The 23952-nt window shown below is 41.3% G+C and overlaps 1 protein-coding gene across 1 annotated transcript in view; it reads left to right on the top strand.

Moving 5' to 3' along the window:
- LOC307265080 (uncharacterized protein) overlaps positions 1-23952 on the top strand; it is a gene marked incomplete at its 5' end in the record, with an annotated part of 103645 nt that overhangs the window by 8307 nt on the left and 71386 nt on the right. The window contains 2 exons of the mRNA XM_080046651.1: positions 22628-22775; positions 23079-23237. Of these exons, the coding sequence (XP_079902777.1) occupies positions 22628-22775; positions 23079-23237 (307 nt within the window). The remainder of the gene's footprint in view (positions 1-22627; positions 22776-23078; positions 23238-23952) is intronic.

Below are 23952 nucleotides of genomic sequence, written 5' to 3'. Positions count from 1 at the left end.
CTCCCCTATATACTATGTCCTTGACAAATAAATAATTATAATAAACTAAATGGCACCACCTGTTGGTCAAGACGCTGTGGCATTTCAATTACTGTTGATTCATTCTTCATTAACCACTGAAGCCTGGTCTGCAAAAGAATGAACTGGTAGACATGCTTGGTGAAGTGAATAGCCCTTGACATGTTCATAAACGTGCTATATGATGATGAACATGTGCTGATCCTTATCTTTATTGCTTTGGCTGAACTTGACTGATGCAGGACCTGAGGTGACAACTCTGTTATGACTAACACAACCGAAGCAGAGCCCTCATTGGACAGCCACAGGGAAAAACCCAAATTAGTTTTGTTTTGTTTTAATTTTTTTTCTTTATTTGGGGTGAACCAGTCCCTGACCTTTTCAACTCTGTGGCTGTCTGTCAGGACCTGTTCGACCAGTCAAGCTTTGGTTTACTTGAATGTGATTGATTTGTTTTGAAGTCTCGGCTCAAACCAGTGTCGCACATTTCTGTCGACTGCTCGAGGTTTATTGTGAGGACCACAGGCTTGCTTTCTTTCCTTAATTACCGCCTGCATGGCACTGTGCCACTCTATAATCAAAACTGTTCCCCCGAAAAAGTGACATTTGCGGGGGAAGGGGGTTTTGTGTATATAAATGTGTTCCTATGTTTGTCAGTGTTTAGGTTTGTTGGCCACATGTTTGTGTGTTGGACACGTAAGGGCTTTTGGAGTTAGAACAGTGTTGATGCCAAAATAAGATACGAAGCACACTACACTCAAATCTATATTTAATCAAAGTATATTTGTTTAAATATTAATCCTAAAAAACATGTTTTCTATATATAATACTATATATAATAAAACTCTAAGGACCTGGGGGGATTTATCTTTCATTACCATGGACACGTTACAGTATCAGTCATGTTATACAGCAGCTGCAAGCCAGATACGATATCAAAAGAAACAACCTGCACGTCATCAAGTCCATTCCTATCAATATATAATATTGGCTCAAGCTCTTATCCTATTCCTATAATTACAAAACAGATTATTTGTCTTTTCATCCTCCTAATGACCTCATATAATGAAACTGTCTGAAACTATACCATACGTGTAGACATTACAGGCACACGCACATGCTGACTAAAAATGCTGTGGACAATGGACAATGGATAGACAGTTGGGATCATGTGCACAATGCAGCTGATTGTACTTCTTCCAGCCTCGGAGTCTGCAGTGCATTCTCAAGAGACGTGAGATTGTACGTCTGCAGACGGACATGTTCCAGATAAAGGCTCAGGCAGCCACATTCCTGTCACACTTTTTACAAGCTTAATTTACGGACATATTAACCCCTTTCACACTCAAGCACTCACAGACTGGAGAAGGGACAGGGCGCCTGTCATTGTGAATCAAACCAACATGGAAGAGTTGAAAAGATCAAGCTTCATGAAGTGATCTGATCTGCAAAGTCTTGACTGCCATTACAACATTATCTATAATATAGCCTAACTTTAATGAACAATTTGACCTCGAATAAGAAAAACCGGTGCATCAAAATAGATTGCAGACACTAATGTAGATCCTTTTTGAAAATGAACTTACTCTGTCATATCCCGGTATAGTGGCAACCTCAGAAAGTTAATAAATCTTAGCAACCTCAGAAAAGTTTATAAATATTGCCAAACATTCCTGAAAATGGTGAACTAATTACAGGTTTAGAGACAGCCTTACTCCTGTAGGTGTGAGTTACACAGTAATCTTCTTTCACAGTATATGTAATTTAACAAACCGTGATATAATTTCCCAAAGAATGTCTCAATGTATTACTCATACAAACAGATATATTAGTAATAGTTACCTTAGTAGGAACCTTGTTGTAGCAAAATCTCTACTGGTTGACACATTTCTATTGTATGTACGGTGTTATCACAAAACAATCTTTCCAGTGTTTTAGTTGGATGAGTAGGCATCCTTCTCAGACAGACACTTGCAGTGCAAAATCAATTGTTGTCCATCATCATCCCAATCTGCCAGTCTGTATCCTTTGTCTTTTAGCCTGTTCTCTTTGCCTCCCCCCTCTGAAGCTAAGTGTGGATAACCTGGTTCTCATGACCCTGCTGTGTTCTCATCTCCATTGATTAGGTGAGAGTGACGTTATCTAGTGCGATCGGTGCTGCTGACAAACATGAAGAGAAAACCATCGGTATGCGTGCGGCTGGCACCCTTATGTACAGACACATGCCTCTCAGGAGGTCTGAGGGTGGTCGTCAGTACCTAGTTGCAACCCCCGACACTCGATGTAGATTGAGTTTCCATCGGTCCATGCAAAACAGATCAGTTGGAAGATCATGTTCTTGACAACTCGTTTTCCAGCCTTCACAAGTCTCCGTCAGAGTGCAATCTATCAGTCTGGAAAAGGAGCATTTTCAGCTCGGTGACACATTTTAACAAAGTTGACAGTGATGAAAACACTGCTTTACTTACAGAACTCTGCTATCTATTACTCTGCCCTGTGATCAATTGTCTCTGCACTGATGAAAGTTTTCAGCCAGTCCTTGGTTTTGCTCAGTACGTCAACAGTATCTGACTGGACTGAACTTGACTCTCAGGGTCAGGACTCATGCAGCACGTTTCCAGGCATTTGCCAGTGTTGTGCGAGTCTTGTAAAGCTTTTTACAAGAGTTTTTACAAGCACTTTAATGACTTTGTCAATATAACTATGGTGTTTTCTTACCACCGTCCACTGTGGTCTGCACAATAACGACGACCTTAACAAGACAGGGCAGCGGTTATGAGGGCAGGGAAGACTTTTGAGGTCAGGAGGTCCCACTAGGTCAATATTTAGCCTAGCTGACGGAATAGTGACTTAAGAGTACAGTGATCAAAACATACACAAGTACAATGCCGAAAACTGTTTAGAGATAATTCAACAGTTTTTTTGCATTCAAGATCACTTAATCTGATTAAGAATGATCACTTGTTCATCACTTACATGGTCCGAATGTCTGAGGGTGAAGATGAAGGACTGAGACCCGACACGTTGCGGGTGAAGTGTCTTCAAGTGATTGACAGTGTGCTCGATTCTTTGATTGTTTTGCAGTCAGGGTTACAAGGCTAAGGGTGTATTCACACTGGGAAAGGCCGCTAGTTCACTTGCTTTGGTCCAGACCAAATACAGTTTAGATTTGTTTTGTTTGGTGTGGTCCACTTTCATATTGCCCCTTTTGTAAGTGAACCAGCTTTACGAAGCAAAACCACACGTGATCTGAAGTCATTCATTCATTGGACAGACATTCTGGGGTGGAGAGAAGCAGGAAGAACGAAGTAAAAACTGCGAAGTATATCATTGATATAATATGGGGTTAAAAATAATAAAAAGGCCTAGGCCTACATCTAGCCTATAAATAAAGAAGAAAAAAATCAAATTATTGTTGTTTCATATGGTTATAATATGAAGCCCTATGACAATGCCACGTTATGTGGCTTGTAGTCTACGATGTGAAACATCATTTTTACTGTATTTTTGCTGCTGGACGTGCGGCTCGCGAGAAGAATAGGCTCATGCCGACACTCAGCTGATTAAGCTGTGTATCAGCTGGGTGTCAGTTCGGCGCAGTTCAGCTCCAAACTGACACGGGGATAGTATTGACGGTCCCGTACATGGGAAGCAAAAAAAACACACACTTCTTGCGCAGCGTGAACCTGTTGGCACTGTGCGGGAGAAGCTCCCCTCTCCTTCATCTGATCGCTGAACACATTCAGCATTTTTACGCGTCCTGTCTATCAAATGTAATATATTGTTCTTGGCTCCCGGTCAAACCACAACTTATCATCCTAACAATGGCGACAACAACACTTTCCCATAATGTGAAGCTGAAGGCAATTTATTAAAAAAGAAAAGGCACAGTGCTTCCTGCATTTGGGTCGGATCGAGTCCGGCTTGTTTGGTCCGCCCCCGATAGGCCTTTCACACCGCCGCAAAATCGGAGCTAGTTCTGGGCTTGTTCGGAGTTAGAGCCAGTGTTTTGGTTTCACACCGCCAGAGAGCCTGCTCCGGGCCGTAAAAACCGGGGGAACTCATACCCCAGGATTGAGCAGGGTTTGATAAGAACTGCTTGCGCGAACGGTTGGGGGAGGGATTATCCTGACCAACCAGAGCAACTCAAACCTCATGCCCGCCATATTTAAAAACACCGCTACTACGAGACGTAAACATAACATAATTACCGAACGTAGCGATCAAATTGACCGGCGAGAATACGCTGTATGGGTCCTGTTTGCTTAAGAAAGCAAAGCGAGAGCCAACAAGTGTAAAAATAAGACGTATTCGCCGCTGTTGTTGTGCTTAAAGCTAGCGGTAGCTTTAGCGTTAGCCACAAGAGCAGCGACGTCGGGTGACGTACACACACGTTTACAGTGACGTCATGACGTTGCTCTCTTGCCGGCTCCATGGCTGTCTCCGGTCGATGTGAAACCAACCGGTTCATAACTGGGATAAGGCTGTAACCAGTTTTGAACTGACCCCAACACCAGCCTGGAACTGACTCTTGGTTCATTTTGGTGTGAAAGGCCTACGAGTGCGATTGCTGTATTCACACCTGCCTGAAAGATGCGCACCGAAGGCGGAAGTGCACCTGAGTTCGTTTCAACCGAACCAAACACGGCATGTGTGAATACACCCTAACATTTGCTAATTAGTACAGAACACTTTAAAGAAACTATTGACAATTCATCAAATGAAAGTGTGTACCAAATGTATGGCAATCCACCCATTTACATTTGTCAAAGCCACATATGTCAACCTCATGGTGAAACTCTAGGAAAAGTTTGTTCAAGTTCAAAGTTCAAATTTGTCAGGGTTCATAGTCTGGGAACCCTGAATTTCAACCATTTTTTTGCAATGCATCCAGCAGATGTTGTGACTATTTGTTGGATAAGTGAAACATTTGACCTGCTGGATATGTGTTTCCTAGAGATCCGTCCAATAGTTGATATTTCCATCTGTGGAGTGGTGGAGCAAGCCTTCCCTAGCGTAGCTATAAAAACAACAACACACATTTAGGCTTATTAAACCCCTTTATAACATGTTTGTTAAAAATATTTTAATAAGGTTGTAGGCTATACCTCTTATTGCAGTCAAACTGGAAATACAAGGTTTTCCTGACATAGCATAAGTTATGAGTATTTAACACAATGTTTAGCTTAACTCTGGAGTGTTTGCCACATGAAGACAGACAGTGCAGTAGAGAGGTTGCACTGTTTGTACAGCGGCAGCAGCAGTCCGAGTGGCACTCTGCCAGCATCATGGTGCTGTTCCCTTTCACTGATGGGCTGTGGATCCTATTTAATCTGTCAGTCTGAAAACACAGCCATGTTCCGGCTTGAAGACAAGGCAGCTAAATGCGGTTGCTTACATAGACATGCAACGTGAAAGATAGAGTGGATACAGTGTCAGTTTTGTAATTTGGAAAGCCTGATCTGTTTTTCTACTGGGGGTCGTGGCTATATGTTTCACGGTTAAATTAAAAATGAATTTCATTGTGTTGAGAGAGACGCTGATACGAATGTTTTCTGTGGAAACAGAGAGGCTTCTTCTAGTTGGAAAACATTTTCTTCCCCTATCCCCTGATCATATCTCACAGAGTGTGGGTTTGTCTTCCTTCCAACACACTCTTTGTTTTACTCGTTTGCATTTCCACTCCAGTGGAGATGTGTTCCTTCCTTTAGTCTTCCAGCAGGCTCATTACCTGGCTCACCAGCTCCCTCGGTTGCCCCCCCTCCCCCCTGCTTTCCTCATCTCATGTAAAATACTAATTTACAGGCCGTTCTTCCCTCATCGGCACTCTGCTGCTTTGTTTTTCTAACTGGTATGTCAGACACATTTAGCACTCCTCCCCCCATCTGTTTGCATGTTCAGCCGACACATTCACACATTCCTCATCTGGCTTTGCAGTTCTTGGAATCACAAAAAAGGCAGTAAGAACATGGCAAGGAAGAAACAATAATTTTGATTGCGTTAATGAGCATGTTATCACAAATAATTGCCTCATATTTATTTCTGTGGTTCTTAAGCCAAAGCTTTGAAACAATTCCCACTGCATACCATGGCTTGACATGGTATAAAAACTTCTCATGTTGCCTTTAGGCCAACATAGGCCAGTAGATTACCACAGGTGCTGTTTATGTGCCTGGTCTAGATTTGGAGACTGGATGTTTGCAAAGTCGACTTCTCCAGATGTGACTTGGACCTTGTCTGTTAGGGCCCTTTCAGGCCTTTCATCTGTTCTGCAGTCTCCATAGGTAGGGTCCCGGGATGGATCCTGTCCCAGGAGCTGGATGTGCATTGTGCCTATGTGTCCGCTCTGTGAGAAATGAAACGTCTCTCATGCAAAGCAAACTGTCTGCCTCACATCTGTGAAAACAGGCAGTTCATTTGCTTTTGTTGAAATCTCTGAATGTACAAGGAGTGTTGAATGTGGCTTTTAACATTTAGGTCTGATAGTACTGTAGTTTAAACTAGGGCCCGACCGATATTGATTTTGGAGTGCCGATGCCGATTATTTTCAGAGAAAAATAACGATTACGATTGAATCGGCTGATAAAAAAAAAAATATACTGTATATATACCCTTTACTGTTGAAAATATGTACAGGAACTTTTTCTTTATTGCAATACGCATTGTCTAAAAAAAATAAAGTGTAACAAATATGTCTAAATTCATACATTATGCATTTTATCTTACTGCACCCAACCCTCTGGAACCCCCTCCCCCCAAACATCAGCATCTCAGACTCAATAAACTCATTCAAAAGTCAACTCAAAACTCACCTCTTTAAAGGGGTAGTTCAGGATTTTAGACATAGGGCCTTATTCCCAAGTTAGCCTTGGTGTTCTTTATCAGTGGAGATAGTTTTCAACACATTTAATTCAGTCCTTCTAGTTGCAGAGTGCGCTCGTGCTAAGCTAGCGCACGGCATCGGGGGGATACCTAGCCTGCTACTAAAACAGTCTTACCCACTCCACAGTACACCCGAGGCCAATCAATTATAACGCCAGACTATCGATGTAAATGTCTGTGTTGATAGAATAATTTTAGAAATAAAACCAACCTCAATCGCATGAATTATCGCATTTTGAGGGACTACTTTCTTAGCAGCAGCGGACTTTTACTTTGCTGTGTAACCGAATCACTACAGCAGAAAGTAAACAGAGCAGCGTGGGACAGAAACTGAAACTGCACTGCCACCAGTCTACCGTCATTCTGTCCCGGTTCTCTGCTGCAGCTCCAGCAGGGGCTGTCTCTACAGACGCTCTTTCTCTTTCTGCCCTTTGAGCATCCCTCTCAATTCTTCATCAGTGTATTCCGGCTCGTACAGGTACGGTTCGTTGGATACAACAAATTCCTCATAATCGTCTTCAAAAGCAGACGCATTGCTAAGTCCTCCAAACATGGCCATATCTTGTTTATTGCATAGGCTAATACAACTCCTTTGTGCACTGTACTCTGCGTCTGTAAAGGCCAGGACACACCAGCCCGATAATCGCCGTCGTCAAAAAAAATGGAGTCGGCCGTTTCAGGAAGCTCCAGCTTCCCGTCGCTGCTAAAGAACACACCGAGACGACTGTTTATTTTCCGTACGCTCGCGGGACGTAATGTCTCCACAACAGCAGGCGGCGCTAATCTGTATTGTGGCCCGAAAAAATACGAAAGCCGGAAATGATTGAACATCTCTCTAGAGCATAAACATAGATAGAAATACGTATTTATATTTATGGACCATAAGAGCACAATTTTTAGCAGAGAGTGTCGAGCATGGTGTCGAGCAGTCAACAAGGGTTGATGCATGTGAGTACTCTCAAAACGAAACGAACAAACACATTAAAACGATGGCTAGCTGTTGTTAGCTGTTTGTGCTACCCGCCTCACTTCCGGGCTTCACTGATTCGCTAGCCCTCCACCAATCAAATTGCTCCAAATGAAAGACGGTCGGCCGCCGATTGAACATGTTCAATCGGCGGCCGACAGGCTCAAAACAAGCCCGACGACCTCTACGTCGGCCGACGTCACGGCACACACCAAACAGATTCGTCTTTTTTTTTGACGACGGCGATTATCGGGCTGGTGTGTCCTGGCCTTAAGACAGCAGCAGGTAAACAAACTATTATAGAGCCTGTAACCTAGGTATTAGTCCGCCGCTGCCGCAGCCTACAAGGAATAAAGTCCCTCAAAATGCAATATGCGAGGTTGGTTTTATTTCTAAAATTATTCTATCAACACAGACATTTACATCGATAGTCTGGCGTTATAATTGATTGGCCTCGGGTGTACTGTGGAGTGGGTAAGACTGTTTTAGTAGCAGGCTAGGTATCCCCCCGATGCCGTGCGCTAGCTTAGCACGAGCGCACTCTGCAACTAGAAGGACTGAATTAAATGTGTTGAAAACTGTCTCCACTGATAAAGAACACCAAGGCTAACTTGGGAATAAGGCCCTATGTCTAAAATCCTGAACTACCCCTTTAAGGAAGCATAATGACACCTGACTCCAATTCAAACCTTATTTTATTTTTTCTGTATTTTGTTTTCTTTTTCTACATGTATGATTCTCTATGATGTAAAGTGTCTTTGAATGACCTCCAAAAAAGCACCATATAAATTCTATCAATTATTATTATTAACAGTCAAGCGTTGACCAAAGCCTCTGCTATTGGTGGCAGGGGGAACTGTCAAGTGTGAATTAATCCAATGTATTACAACAGACCTGCTGCTGCTGCTGCTGCTGCTGTAAATATGCTATAGCCTTAATGCTATTCATTTAGGCTACCTCCAGGGCAGCAATACATTTCACACATGATTGCTTGAAAAAAAAAATCCGCAAAAATCGTTAAAAAAACGGCCGATGCCGATAATTCCGAAATGTGCGATAATCGGCCGATATAATCGGCCGGCCGATAAATCGGTCGGGCCCTAGTTTAAACAGAGATTTAACTATGTACAGTATCCGGTTAGAATTCCAGGATTCGTTGGAAAAACAATCTTGCATCTCTGACACAAGTTATTTGGACAGCATTTTGGTAGGTTATTGCAGTGGGGACAGAATTTTTTTCGCGACCCCCCCCCTAAATTGAAATTCTATTGAGAACCTGCTAATATTTATTTATTTATCTGTACAAAACCACTGTTTGAGTTTCTGGCACGAGCATTCTGCATACAATCACCTTATTATCAAATTAGATTACAAAAATTAGCTGAGATAACGTCTGCAGCAAAAAAATTCAAAGTTCAATTTATTAACTCAATTTGTAACATTTAAACAAGACTGCTCAGTCTGTGTGAATCTCAGGACAGAGAAACAAGAGCAAATGATTCACTGAGGTTTGTATTTCATTCAAAACATTTTTAAACTGTAAACATAGTCAAGGTGGTGTTTTTTGTATTATTATAGGCCAATAGGCCTTCTGTGATGTGATAACCAATAATTCATTAATGTTATTATTAGCCTAGTCTACTTGCTTGATTTCTTTTAAAATAGCCTACAGAGACACTTGGAGACACGTGGACATTTATTTACTGCAAATCGCGGCCTTTCGTGCGGATAAGACCATACACAAGCACACATCGCGCTTGCTAGCACTTAAAAAAAAAGTGGTCAGTTGGAAATCAAGGCAGCCCACGCCCCCCCTGACAACTCACGGCGCCTCCCCAGGGGGGCGCGCCCCACCATTTGAGAAGTACTGGGTTATTGTATTTTAATCTGACAATATAAATGAACATGGGCCAGTAAAATATCTCCTTTAATAGTGTATAGCCTATGCTATAGTATATGATACATCAATTACATAAACCATCTTAAAGTTAGGACCTGAATTTAAATAGATATTCATGTCCTTTTCAACCAATTTAGCCTGGTTTTATCTTTGATATCTAGACAATGTTTGACCTGTGAATCCCTAAAATAGTGCTTCCTTTACTTACAGTACTTTATTCGTCTCATGGAAAGATATGTGTTCACAACAAAACCCCACAAGCCAAACAAGCAAGACACTGTTCAGTGTTCAGCAGTGCACTACAACAACATTGTTTGAGAAAAAAAAACTGCAGCTGTAGGCCTACCGTATGTCAACCTGTCGTCCCTTTTACATTTTTTACTTTTGAAATGATCTTTTGGTCACACTAGCATTGACCTTAACCTGAGGGTCGTCAGGCTGAAGGTGGAGCTTGTCAAACAATGGAACACACCTCTGATTAATGGCCTATATTCCCGACAGTGGGACTGACTTACCATTCTCTCTCCTGCCCTCTGCCCCATCATTCACTAAACATTAGGAGCTAATGTTAAGTTGCCAAAGGTTGTGGGCCTTAAATGTGTCAGTTCAGTACCTCAGAAAGAAAAAAATATTGATGAATATTTGACACCAATGACACTTTCAGTTTGCATAATTGTGATGTTCAGAAATACTTCCAAGATCTACAGGACCATAAGTATATAAGTAGTGCTATTCACTTCTGTGAAAACAGCAGTGAATTTGACCCAGGGGCATGTTCATCACTACATCTACTTCCTTAGGTGTTCAATTGGAAAGTTTAGAAGAAGGCCAGGTCAAGTGTTGAATGATGCTCTTCAACATTTCCTCTCCCTAGAGTCTCGTCGAGAGGAAACCCTGACATTATCTTATAAGGCTGTTGAAAGCTTTAGCGAGTCCATAAGCATGCTCATTTTTCATGTGGTTCCATTGCACTGTAAAATGGCATTCAAACAATAATAAAAAATGTTTGGATTAGCTGCACCCCTAGGTCATACTTAAATATTATTCAACCCAAGGGGGGGAAATGAGAAAATTTTCAATGTGGCAGAGCATAGTTTTTGAAAAAAACTATGTTTATTTTCTCAATTTAATAACAATAACTGCAAAACCTGAACATGTTCTGTGTTATACAAAACAAGTGAACTTAATGACTAACTAAGATTAGCAAACTTATACTCATATCTGCAACATGTGAATCTATCTAGTAGATTTTGAGAGGTTTAAGTGAATAACAAAAACTGTTAATCTTCTGCTGCAATTGGAGTAACTAACACGCCCTCCATGGTAGAGGCCGAAAGTGATGGGAGATCATTGTCAATTTCCTTGGTGGAAGTCAACAACTCCATAGTGGCACAGCTCTGGGGATGTATGGGATCCGTCCAGAATTGTTGAAGTCTTTGGGTGTGGAGGGGCTTTCTTGGATATTCTTCAATATTGCGTGGAAGTCAGGGACAGTTCCCAAGAATGGGCAGACTAGGGTGGTGGTTCCCTTGTTCAAAAAGGGGTACCATAGCGTGTGCCAATTACAGGGGTATCACACTTTTTAGCCTCCCTGGTAAAGTCTACTCCAAGGTGTTGAAAAGGAGGGTCACACCAATAGTCTAACCTCAGATTAAAAAGGAACAATGCTGATTCCGTCCTGGACATGGAATAACGGATCTGGAGGGGGCCTGGGAGTATGACCTGTCTACATGTGTTTTATGGATGTGGAGAAGGCGAATGCCCGGTGTCCACTGGAGATACTATGGAGGTACTGCGGGTGTATGGGATGAGGGGGTCTCTACCCAGGGCTCGGGTACACTCAAAGCAAGAGCTGTGTCCATGTTCTCTGCAGTAAATTGGACTAGTTGGTGATGGGGTTAGGCCTCTGCCAAGGTTGCACTTCATCACCAATCCTGCTTGTGATTTTCATGGATAGGATATCGAGGTGTAGTTGTGGTGGGGAGGGGTTGCATTTCATTGGGCTGAGGATCACATCGCTGCTTTTTGCAGATGATGTATTATTGATGGCATCATCGGTCTGTGACCTTCAACCCTCACTGGATCAGTTCGGAGCCGAGTACAAAGTGGCTTGGATGAGGATCAGCACCTCTAAATCCGAGGCCATGGTTCTCAGCAGGAAACTGATGGATGTGAGACTCCGGGTGGGAATGATTCCTTACTCCAAGTGAAGGAGTTCAAGTTCCTCAGTTCCAATTGCACCGTTTTGATAAAAAGAGAGTTGAGCCGGAAGGCAAAAGCTCTTGATCTATCGGTCAATCTTTGTTCCTGCCCTCACCTATGGTTAAGAAGGCTGGGTAATGACTGAAAGATTGAGATCACCAGTACAGAGGGCTGAAATGGGTTTTCTCAGGAGGGTGTCTGGTGTATCTCTTTGAGATAGGGTGAGAAATTCAGTCTTCTTTGAGGTACTCAGAGTGAACCAATGCAGTTTTGCGTGCATGAGCTAGTTGAGGTGGTTCGGGCATCTGGTAATGATGCCCCCTGTGCTGCTAGAGCTGGTAGATGTGGCACGGGAAAGAGAAGTTTGGGGTCCCCTGCTGGATCTGTTGCCCCTGCGACCCGACCTAGACCCTGGAAAAGCAGATGAAGTTGAGCGACAGTAATTTCTGAGATGATTCAGTCAGGACCAAAGCGGTGGACCAAGTGACCAACATTTCCATTCTTAGAGCCAGGCCACTAGCATGATGAAATGTTACTGGGCAATCTCTCTGTTTAGCTAGTTGTCACGTGGTTTCACTGGAAAAATAAATAAATTCAAGTCACAATAAGAATTTAAGATACAGTACGTTGTTTCCTAATAGTTGGGAATATGTTATATTACAGGAAATGCACAAAGGAAGGAAATGGTATTCCATTGTACTGTACTTACAACCAACAATAACAAAACCTTCATCTTCTCCAATAATGTTATAGATTTAATAGATTTACTAGTACACAGTAATAGTACACATTACCTAATGTAAATCTGTCAAACCTGTATCCTACTTTCTGCACTGCTTTAGTCCAGTTTTAGTTATTTCAAAGTGAATTGCAACTGGATAGTAACGCAGTGACATTGAATAAACCTGTTGTAGACCAAATGTACTAAGCACAGCTACATAATTTTTACTGTGGCAGGTTCTTTATTGTTTATGCATTATGACAGGGTCCTGCAGATGTTATGCTACTCCATGCTTTGTACATCTCACTGGGACTCTCCTTCTCCTCCAACATACTGTATGCCAGCATAATGTTTAATTGACTTTGCTGATGACTGGCTCCAGTGTTCCCTCTTTGCAGGGATTACAACGGCAGTTAAGCAAGAGGAAAACAAATCAGGAAGTTTTTCTGCATCTTTCAACCAGCCAGGCTTAACTGTCGATCCAAGAGACAAAGATGCTATAAAATGTATTTGACCTACGAAACTAGGAGTCTACTGTAGCAATATACTGTATGCCCATATTATCAGTCGGAAAATCACACTGAATCAAAATGTACTGTATCCAGAGGTTCATGTCATAAACTGCTTCCACTCTGGTTTCAATCTGTGTCCAGTCCTCTAGCTCTACCTACTTGACATCACCTCTGCATAACATACTCCTCATGGCACTGTAATTCCCTCCTCCACAGGGCACATATTTTCTTTTCCAGATGAGGGATCATTATAGGTTTTGAAATCTATGTCTACTGTAGTTCGTTCTGAGACAGTCGCTGGGCCTTGTTACAGGCAGACGAACAGCAGACCTGTTACATCCATTCAGTCTGCTTAATTCCCTCTGTGACCTACATTGGGCAACAGGCCCAGTTTAAAAAGCATGTCTTCACACAGGCACAGATTTTACACAAGCAAACTTTATCCTCTGTAAGGGACACCTCATGAAATCACGTCCCAACATAGGATCCTTTGCTCTCTAATAGCCAGACGTCATAAAGTCAGCAGTCTGAGGCAGCACTGACATTCGGTATTTCCATTAAGGTGCTGCATCTGTAAGCATTAGACAATCTGCTGTCAGGTTAAAGCTTAGTGTGGCAGCAAGTGTAATCATCGCTGAAAGCTTTGTTGATGACTGACTGATTGAGCTGTTTAGGAACTCAGAGATTCCCTCCGTTTCCTGTGTTCACTCCAACTTTCCATCTCTCGTTTCCGAATTGTCTGGCCTGCTGATTTCACCAGTGCAGGTGGAAGGCTTTAATCTTCTGCCTATTTGCACCGTCCCCCCTCTATACCACGGCAGAGTCCAGTAATTGTACCAGCACGGTAATTGAGCTATCTGTTTGTCCGTCTCAGACTATTAGAGTAATGTGATCCCACCAGAGGACGGCGTTGCAGCCGGCTCCCTTCCCCTGATTACGGCTGCTGGAGGTCGGCCAGTCCAGGATGTGGCGGTGGGAGGGGCAGCGTTTGATTTCTTTATCATGTCTTTGTGGTAATCACTGTGGTAACTGGCCACTGAAAATAAATAGTTCTCTGTAGACAAAGGAATGCCTTCTAATAACTAGACGTTTAATTTTACAGTAGAATTCAGTGCAGTTACTTAAATGAACATATTTGTGCACATTATTATAACGTGATTTTAATAAACATTTCACACTTGGTAATGTAATTTGTTTATTTTCTTGTCTTTTTCCAAGTCCTTCTAACAAGTAGTAATTTGATTCATTGAAGGCTTTTATTGAAAGCTTACATTAGGATTGCTTAATTTACTGTTTAGTACATTTTCTTGGCTTTACTTTAGGGCCCTGACAATGGCAAAAGGCCATAGGTAAGTTTTGACATTTTCAGAACTGACAGTATGGGTTGGATTAATGAAGTTTACTATATTTAATTGTAAAACATGCTGTAAATACAACAGACAGGACTCCAAAAATAGTCCTGTTATAGTAAAACAGACGTCCTCCACCTGTGCTCTTTTTGCCCCTCCAAAGTCCAAAATCAGCATAGGATGCTCCACGTTAGTATTTACCATGAATTAATAAACACTAGGGGCTCCGCTCTCTCAGAGTCCCTTGTGGTTTGTCACAGTGCACACTGTGCAGAGTAAAGTGTAAACAGTAGAAACGTGCCTGTCTGTGTTTAAGAAGGAAACGGGCCTCACTGATCAACTCACAAAGTCAGTGTGCCATAGAGAAGCTCTGGTCAGATGTGGGAGAACATTCAGTTTGTGTTTCCTGTATCAGTGGACCTCAGTGACCTCTGCATGCCAGGTCTGACCCTGGTTGCAGTGGTCAAAGGTCATCTGCCTCACCTGTTTTGGAGGTGAGGGTCAGCTGCCTCACCTCCATTACTTTTATTGATCCCAGTGGAGGAACAGTGCGTGGAAAATGCCTATATAAAATTCAGTTTTATGCTATAAAGCTTTGGCATATGCTGTGAAACAACAGCCATGCTATGATAGCTAATGTAGTGGTCTCATCATGATTCCAACAATTTAGTTGTTTCAGCTAGGCTCAAGATACTCCTAATTGTTGTACTATTAAATTAACACTTATTTGCACATATTTTAGAGATAAATCGTAAATGGACTTGCCTTATATAGCGCTTTTAGCCGATTTTCTCAGCCCCAAAGCACTTTACATTTCTTAAATCTTAAATAATTATGAAAAATTGTGTAAGTAATAGAATTATTAATCACCTGATATCCAATACTAATTATACATTCAAAAAGGTGGAGGCCATCTAACTGAATAGATGGGTGTAATCCCTAATATACATTGTGTAACACAGAACAACAATATATTTTGGCCACGGCCCATTTGTCTGGGCAAATGTTCCATATTCAGTTAAAGACAAAAACATGTGCACGGAGGGAATGAATCTAATCCTAAAGTGTGTTTTGGCAGTTGAAATGGTAACTTGTTTACAATGTATTTTGGCCAGTTTGCTGATTGAGTGGTTTTGACCTTTCAAGTCTGAGGCAGAACCTGGCTCCTTCTTTATAACCTGTAAGCCATTATTCCCTCATTTCAAATTGCCTGCAGTGCCTGTACTCCAAGCCCGATCATTTCTGGATCTCTAGAGAGTTGCGAAAATAAAGGAAGTATAGACTGGCTTTATTCTGGCCTCATGCCATTTGCTGTTGTTGGCTCATGTTGGACCTGAGATTGGGTACCTACTGTAAAAGTCCGACATAAAGTCTGTAAGCTCCTTACATGCTCCAAAGATGTCTGTGCCAAAATAAATCAGCACAATCAAGAGAGGAGTGTCCATGGCTGGATGTTTTGGGAAATACGAATGTGGACTGAATAGTGGAGAACACGGCTTTACTTCTTGACCTCACACGATCACTTAATCTAAAGAAAAGTCCTGTTCAGAGTGTTTTCATGTTCACACTGAAGCATCATCGAAATATTGGATTGTTGTTTTTTGGGGGTTAGAGGATATCGGTCTTATCTGCGCCTTCCATATGTGTGTCCAGGGTATGACTGTTCAGAACAATGCTGAATTACAGTGTATGGTTGTTTCCCCATATTACGTGCCACATGCATGATAATTAACATACAGTTTAGCGTTGGATCTCACACATTAAAGTACCACTGAATATCTGTCCGAATAATTATGTTATTTCATTTACTTTGGGATTCCTAGCAAAGATGGGAATATTTGCCATGTTTTGCTGCTGAAAAGAAAGAGTGTGGGTCACTGTGAACAGGTAAATACCATGAATGGATTGGTTGAACATTTTACAGAAAAGATTACTTGAACTTTCTGCATATACACGAGAAAGGTGGCCCTCGACATCCAAACAAAGTGATAAATTGATTAAACTTCCTTTTTGAAATCGTTAATTGTTATTTGAAACTTCTGGTTATGTACTGTCTGACATCTAATCAATTAAATGAGAATGCTTGTTGTAAAATTCCCCTTTGGTCAAAATCAGTGGATATCTCCTTTAAAATCTGCAACCTGTCCATATGTGTGTGTGTGTGCTGAAAAGAAATCCAATGTAAAATCCTCAGCCAGGGCTCTGTAAATGGGCATTTAACTAGCAAGAGTGCCTTTGTTTACATACCTGTTACTATACTCCACTTTATCCACTTATTGAATCTTCTGTACTTCCTGTCTTTCTATAGCACTTATTGGTAAAGTAAAAAAAGAAAAAAGACACCTATGCATGTTTGCACATGTGCAGAGACAAAGACATGTACCAGCAGGTAGCCTACACTGTAGCTGTGGAGTCTACATGCAATCACTTCTTTGCTAAGCTGTGACTCCCTAGTGCACAAGTATAAAATAAACACTTACCTTACTATTCATGATCATTTTAAAGATATTTTTGGCATTTGTATGCTTTATTGATAGTGTAGAGACAGAGTTGAAATGGGGCAGAGAGGGGAGTGACATGCAGAGGACGACCGCGGGCTGGAATCGAACCCGGGTCCGCTGCTGGCCGAGGCCCATGGGGGGGACGCCCTACCAACTGAGCTAAGGGCGCCCCCCTATTCCCTATTATAGAAGACCATAAATGCTTGGCCACTGTCACTGAAATGTGGATGTGGAGAATACATGGGGAATAATGGAATTTACAGAATGCATGATAACTTGCGTGTCTCATTATAAGCATTAAATCACTTTCTAAAAGACCATAGATGATTCGCATTTGATCATTTGAGTGTTTGTGTTTAAACTACAAGCATATACATTTTTGGATGATCTTCAATGAAGAAATGGCTGTTTACTCGTTTTCTAATATGATTTTATATTTAATGTTAGACATCTATTGTCATCACCCACTGCGCTGTCTCAAACTGTTTATCTCAAGTAAATCAAAGTAGTTCTTTCAAATAGTTGTTATTGCAAATGAAGTAAATAAAGCTTAGAATATCTGGGGCCTTTTTACTCTTTGTCTGCGTGTCTCTAGAGGCATTTCTTTTGTGTGACAATAATGGATCGACATTAAAACATTTGTTACACAGATTATCACTTTCTATCATCAGAATGGTGATGTTATGGTAAGGACCACAACATGGCGGTATAACAAAAAGACGAGACGCTTTACAATGACATTTATGGAACATTACTGCTGCTGTCTAGGTGATTTCCAGCTCTCTTTGATGTTTTTTTTTCTGTTTGACTTTGGCTGGTGATCATTTGTTTTTCTCTTGCAAACAGTTACACATGCTATGTATGTTTGTATTTTTTATTAATAGTGTGATCAATTTAGTTACTAGATGACAGCCTTATAAATAACAATACTCTGACATTGCAATTGTTCTTTGAAGTAGCACTTGAGCTCCCTTTTCCCTTTAAAGATAATGCCTTGTTTCATAAACATTAATTACATTTCATTGTTACTGGTGGTTGCAGTCAGTCTGTCTGCCAGCTGTTTTTTTTAGTCCAAATGGAAATATCTCAACAACCATTGGATGAATTAAACAGACATTTATAGTACCCAAATGAAGAACCCTATTAACGTTGATGATCCTCTGACTTTTCATCTAGCGCCACCATGAGGTTGACATTTGCGGTTTTGGGTGAAATATCTCTACTACTTTTGGATGGATTCCCATAGCATTTGGTATTCACCTCCATGTTGCTGTTTGAATTGTGATAACTGTGCGATCGATCCATCAGCATCAGCTGCACTTTGTGTTTTGTGTTAGTTAGCACATATTAGCATGTTAACATACCAAACTAAAATGGTAAACATGGTAAACATCAAACCTGCTTAGCACATGGATTTATTATAAGAAGGCCACATTTAAAAATAGTGTTGTATTCATTTTAATGTTAAGTTGCTCACTAGCAAGTAAGTTGCAATTAGAAGCAGATACTTCCTGGTAATAGGACCCATAGAACGTGAACACGAATGTACTTATGCGCATGTTTTGTGCTTGTAAAAACCTGAAGATTTAATTGAAAAACCTTGGACAAGGCATGATGCGACCGAGCATCTATTAAAGTCAGACCTGTTTCATTGATGGAGCCGTGCACTGGGCCTTTTGGAGGCAAAAACAAAACTTTGGCTGTTTTAGCTGTGGACCATCTCATTCTCATGCAAAAAACACTTTTGGTGTGGATTAAAAAATATATCAACTCCTTTTTAGTACATGATATTAAGATAATTATGATTGATATCCAGAATTTGCTTTTGGAGGAATCCTTTTCCCCGTTTGCATTGGAGTGAATGGCAGAAGCAACGTCTTGGCACAGAAAGAGAAAAAAAAGTTTGACTGAGTAAACAGGAAAACTAGTAAAATTACCCAAAGACTGAGCTAATCCTGAAAGTCCTTACTGTTCACACATTTCTTCTGAAGCAGGATTCAGACATCTGTTTTACTTTTGCCGGAAACAGAACAGGCCTGACTGGCAGCCCCTCTCCCTCCCCATCGTAATGGCTTGATCCTTTGATTATAGTGTTGGGAAAAAGCACAAGAGTATGTTCCTAAGTTTTCCTCGAGGGCACAGAGGTTGGCACATGAAATGTTCTTTCATGAAAACTCCCGCACAAAAGGGGGTTAATAAAGACCATCAGAGCATTAGATCAGTTACTGTGTGTGAACATTTTCCAGTTCCTGGGGCTTTGAATTACTGCCCATTTAGATATCGTAATCCCACACACTGCACACTGTGACTGCTGAGTTTGTGGATTTTGTGATTGATGTTATTATGGTTTATTGCAATTTGTTAATGGTTAGAAGCTGGCATAGTTGTGAGTCTTACATCGGTTGATAAATGAGGGATTTCCATAATAACTATAGAGTAGACATCTGATGCCTAGCTAAACATAAATGTCTGGAGATTGATCAATTGAATCATTCATGCTACACCATCAGTGTCTCTCTCACCAGCTGTGTGGCTATCAGCGGACTAGTTACGTCCAATGGTATGTAGGTGCACTGTGCAGCCATCACGTCTGCTGTCATCCTAACGAAGCAGTTTCTTTTGAGTGAGATCAGATCCCAAATTGGAAAACCAACATTAATTTGCTCCCAGAAGAAAAAGCAACTTGACTGTTGACATAATTTGCTGTTTAATACAACTGTGGGAAAATCTGTGTCCCATCTTAAACCTTTTACTGCAAAGTTAAGTCTGTTCTCATCACATGTAGCCATTCTGGAACTTTAATGACTAACTGGGATCAAAACGGGGGGTCCTCCTTTTCCCATAATGCAACTCTATAGCATCTTTTATTAGATCTTTCTTGGCAAATGCCCACATATCTCAAGCTCCAAAGTAACTAAAGTAAATTAAGGCCCCAAGCTAAATCCACGAAAACACAATATAGCCTTGATGGCTTATAGTTTTCAAACCCCCCTTGAGAACCACAGAAGAAATATTGAAACTCTTTTCACGGGCTGAGGAGTATTCCTTGGAGATGCGTTAATTAAGCTTCACTTAAGACTAGCATATCCAGCCATGGTTAGCAGCACATTTCAGCCTAAAAATCATACCATTATGCTATATGTCTCCATTTAGAAAACAGCATTAGCAATAAATTATAAGCCTGATTTGGACTTGACAAATGTTCTGTGGTTTCCTTTGGCCTGAGATGATTGAAAATTGCCACATATATTGTGCCTCTGAGCTCCCGTTTAAAAAACTTAACAAAAATCTTGTTTACCTGCTTAGTAAAACCACCTGACCCGAACATGATTCAGGGCTGTTAACTATAGGTTTAAGGAGCGGGCAAACCATAATTCATATATTTTTTTCTCTCTAAGTGGTAGTGGTCTATATATCTTTGGGGATTCCTGGAAGGCTGGTATGCTGGAATGTTTAGTGCGACACCAGATCTGTTACTCCAGTGCTATTACTTGGGGCAGTGGAGGGTGACCACACGGCTCTCTGAGGACCAGTGATTCTTCTGGCACTGCTGTAACGCAGAGTGTAAGGAGCTAATGGATCTCTGAGGGGCTGACAGACATGGATTCATTTATGAAAGTGCTCGGGAGGAGCAAGAGCTTTAGACTGCCTGAGCAAACCCATATTTTTGGAAAAAGTCCAGAGGGCAGAGTGAGACATGTTCATAGTGGTTCAATCCCAGGGCTTCATGTCTATGTCTATTGTAATCTTCAGACACCATCCACATGTACTTAATCGCTCAAACATGAATGGTCTTTAGTGAAATTGATGTTCTTGCATGCTACTCAAATGCACCTTTTGTTAGCCTAATTACTCCTTTCTACAAAATGACAGTGACATTAAAGTCAGGAGTGATCTCAGTCAGTCCCCATGTTAGAGTCTTATCACTACACACAACAATACTGGTCTTTGACTGGTGACTCATTTCTCTTAAAATATGATGAGGAGCTTTGTTCATTATTCTCCAGAGAAGTTTTGCCACCTGTGGACAGGATATGGGGAATGGCCCTATACCTGTGCACAAAGAGTAAAATGTAAAGACCCATAATATATCTAATGATGTAGGGGAATAAGCCAGTCGGTGAGAGGCCCACCAACGTTTGGCACTGCAGGGCACCAAAGAAAATTGGAGCGGGGGGATCCTTAAATAGGATGGAATTTCTTGCAGCCCTCTGCAGCTCTGAAAGGCAATGGCCCCATAAGTGGTTTTTCCGCTTTTTAGTAATGCCATCAGTGGTCTGTTCACAGCATGCTAAGGTTTTATCTGAAGTACCAAGCACAAGAATGTAAGGTTTGGTTGCAGCAGATGGTTGCCGCCTGGGTCCCCTAATCTTGAAACATAGCAGAACATGGACTTAATGGCCTGAAGTATGTGTGTAACGCCCAAACATTATACCCTTTACGGAATAACATGTAATTTCAAAACTATGGGCTGCTGAAACAGCCCCACAGAAAGGCTTTCTACAGCATATTTTACAGCACCTTTCTTCCTTTCGGGTGTGGCATTTACATACATCTGCATCATAGGGACTTTTGTTACCGTCATTGTTGTCGTCTGATTATAGCTTTATACTGTATGTGGATATTAGCTGGCACATAAGCACCATTACAATGTCTGCCGTTTAAAACATTTCTTGGTAGACAGTGCAATCCATTTTGTCTATGAACTTTTGTTTGCAGTAATTGCTTGAATGTTATGTGTATCAGTGCACAAATGAGATGAAAAACTTTAAAATGTCTGAAATCTATTCGATAAAGGCACAGGTTTTTATTCGTCTTAAAGCCATTTGATGGAAACGCACTTTCGATGGAAACATAGATAGTGTTGGGTATTGGCATTCCAGATCAACCCAAAGGTGTTTGAAGAGGTTGGCGTCAGGGCTTTGTGCAGACAAAACCTTTACTTTATGGACCTGGCTTTGTCCACAGAGGCATTGTCATGTTGAAACAGGAAAGGGCCCTTCCCAATCTGCTGCAATTAAGTTGAAAGCACGCTTACATGTAAAATATTATTGCATGCTGTAATATTGAAATTTCCCATAATCATGTTTGATCCCAGGGCTCTATGGAACTGTTATTATAACTCTTATCAGGATTATGCTTATTATGTTAGCTACTGCTGACACGTTTTCCTTGTTCTACACTCTGTCAGTGATGAAAATTCATGCTTATGTGGCAGCCGATCTTTTCTACTGAGGATTAGACGAAAGAAGATGTAGCAGCAATAACACAACGAGTTGTCACTCAAATAAAGTTAATGCTTCTTTGCTGAGCACACACAATCCCAAAGCTATATCATTTTCTATCCGATTCAACAAATCACACTTGAAAATGAATTTGTCACTTCATACAATCATTAACATCATGCAAGTGAAACTTGAACTGGGTTCTCTTACAAGAACATAATACAGTGCACTTTAATAATGAAGCACAACATCATCTGTGCTCGTTTGGCCTGATGTTTATGTCTGTGTGGTGTGTATACGTCTCAAGGCTTTTCCTCATCTGTATTTCCTCCTTGACTGTCTCACTACAGATGAGGTGAATGTGCTGCAGGAGCTTTCTCTCCAGGTGTCCAACAGCAGTAACTCCTCTGTGTCTGTGGATGACAGCGGGTGTGTAGTCCTACAGGTGGGACAGTACTCCACCTTGGCTCTCCCACTTCGACAGCTCTTCCCCGACGGGTACGGTTTCATGTTCATCTCCATATGTTAACACTTTATTATAAATGCCAAGTTACTAAAGGCTTTTACTCTGAAGGTAAAAGCTGTTGTTTTATTGTACTTTTGCTCAAAAGCATCCTCAAGTCAGTCAACTGTACAATTTCCTTGTGTGTGGTCTTAATTAGCAACATGTTTGTGCCCGCTTGTGCTTACTGTGTACAGTTCCTGCCTACAGGTATACAGTAAATCCCAGCACTATCCTATATGTTTTTAAGTAGCAATTATACAGCTAAATGATGTTTGTCTGTCTATTTGTGTGTTTAGGTTTGCAGATGAGTTCAGCTTGCTGGTGCAGCTGCGTAGCCCTCAGAGAGATGACCGAAGTGTTTTCACCATGCTCAGCCCCGACAGCCATATAACGCTGCAGCTGCGCATCAGTGCTCACGCCATCATCTTCATAGGAACACAGCAACGACACTATGAGTGAGCCCACGTCTTTGAATTTGTATTCAATTCCTTTTTCTCTCCGTCTCAAAGAGTTAAAAAGTGTGATGTGGGTACTGAGTGCTCAGCAGATTTCTGAAGCTTTTATTCACAATGTACGTGCTCAAAATTTACCAGTGAGACAACCAAGTACACGCTTTTAACTTATACGATTCATTTAATTGTATCGCCTTTTATGTCCTGCTTGTTGGTGTGCAGTGTGTGCGCAAATGTGTCTGCAAGATGGAGGAAAGAGGAAAGTGTATTTGTTTCCAGCATGTGTGAATTTGTTTGACTGTAAATTGTGTGTGGCTGGCTCTATTGGTGAAATGATTTACTAGACGTCTGTTGGCAGGTTTCGCCCCTTCAGGAGCCACACAGCTCCAAGCTATACATCACTGAGAGACAGCTGACACACCTGTGCCAAAAGATAGACACACATATAAACTGTATTTATGTTCTAATGTTGGCTCAGGGATGATATTGAGTTTTTATCAGTTTTTTTTTAATGTATCAGAATTTCTGTCAAGCATGTCCGTTGGTGGCTTCCACCTAGGAGGTTCCCAATTTGACCTATAATGGACACCAGCAGATCTTTTAGACATTAAAGCTCCACTGATTCATATTTTATATATGAAAGGGGAACTCTGATTTTACACATCAAAGTCTATTTACAGGTCTCGTGGAGTGCTGTTGCATAAGTTTAAAAAAAAGA

The sequence above is a fragment of the Ammodytes marinus genome (genome assembly GCF_949987685.1).
Source record: "Ammodytes marinus genome assembly, chromosome: 18".
NCBI classification, from domain to species: Eukaryota; Metazoa; Chordata; class Actinopteri; order Uranoscopiformes; family Ammodytidae; genus Ammodytes; species Ammodytes marinus.
The sequence above is the reverse complement of the archived record's forward strand: the minus strand, read 5'-3'. Positions and strand labels throughout refer to the sequence as shown.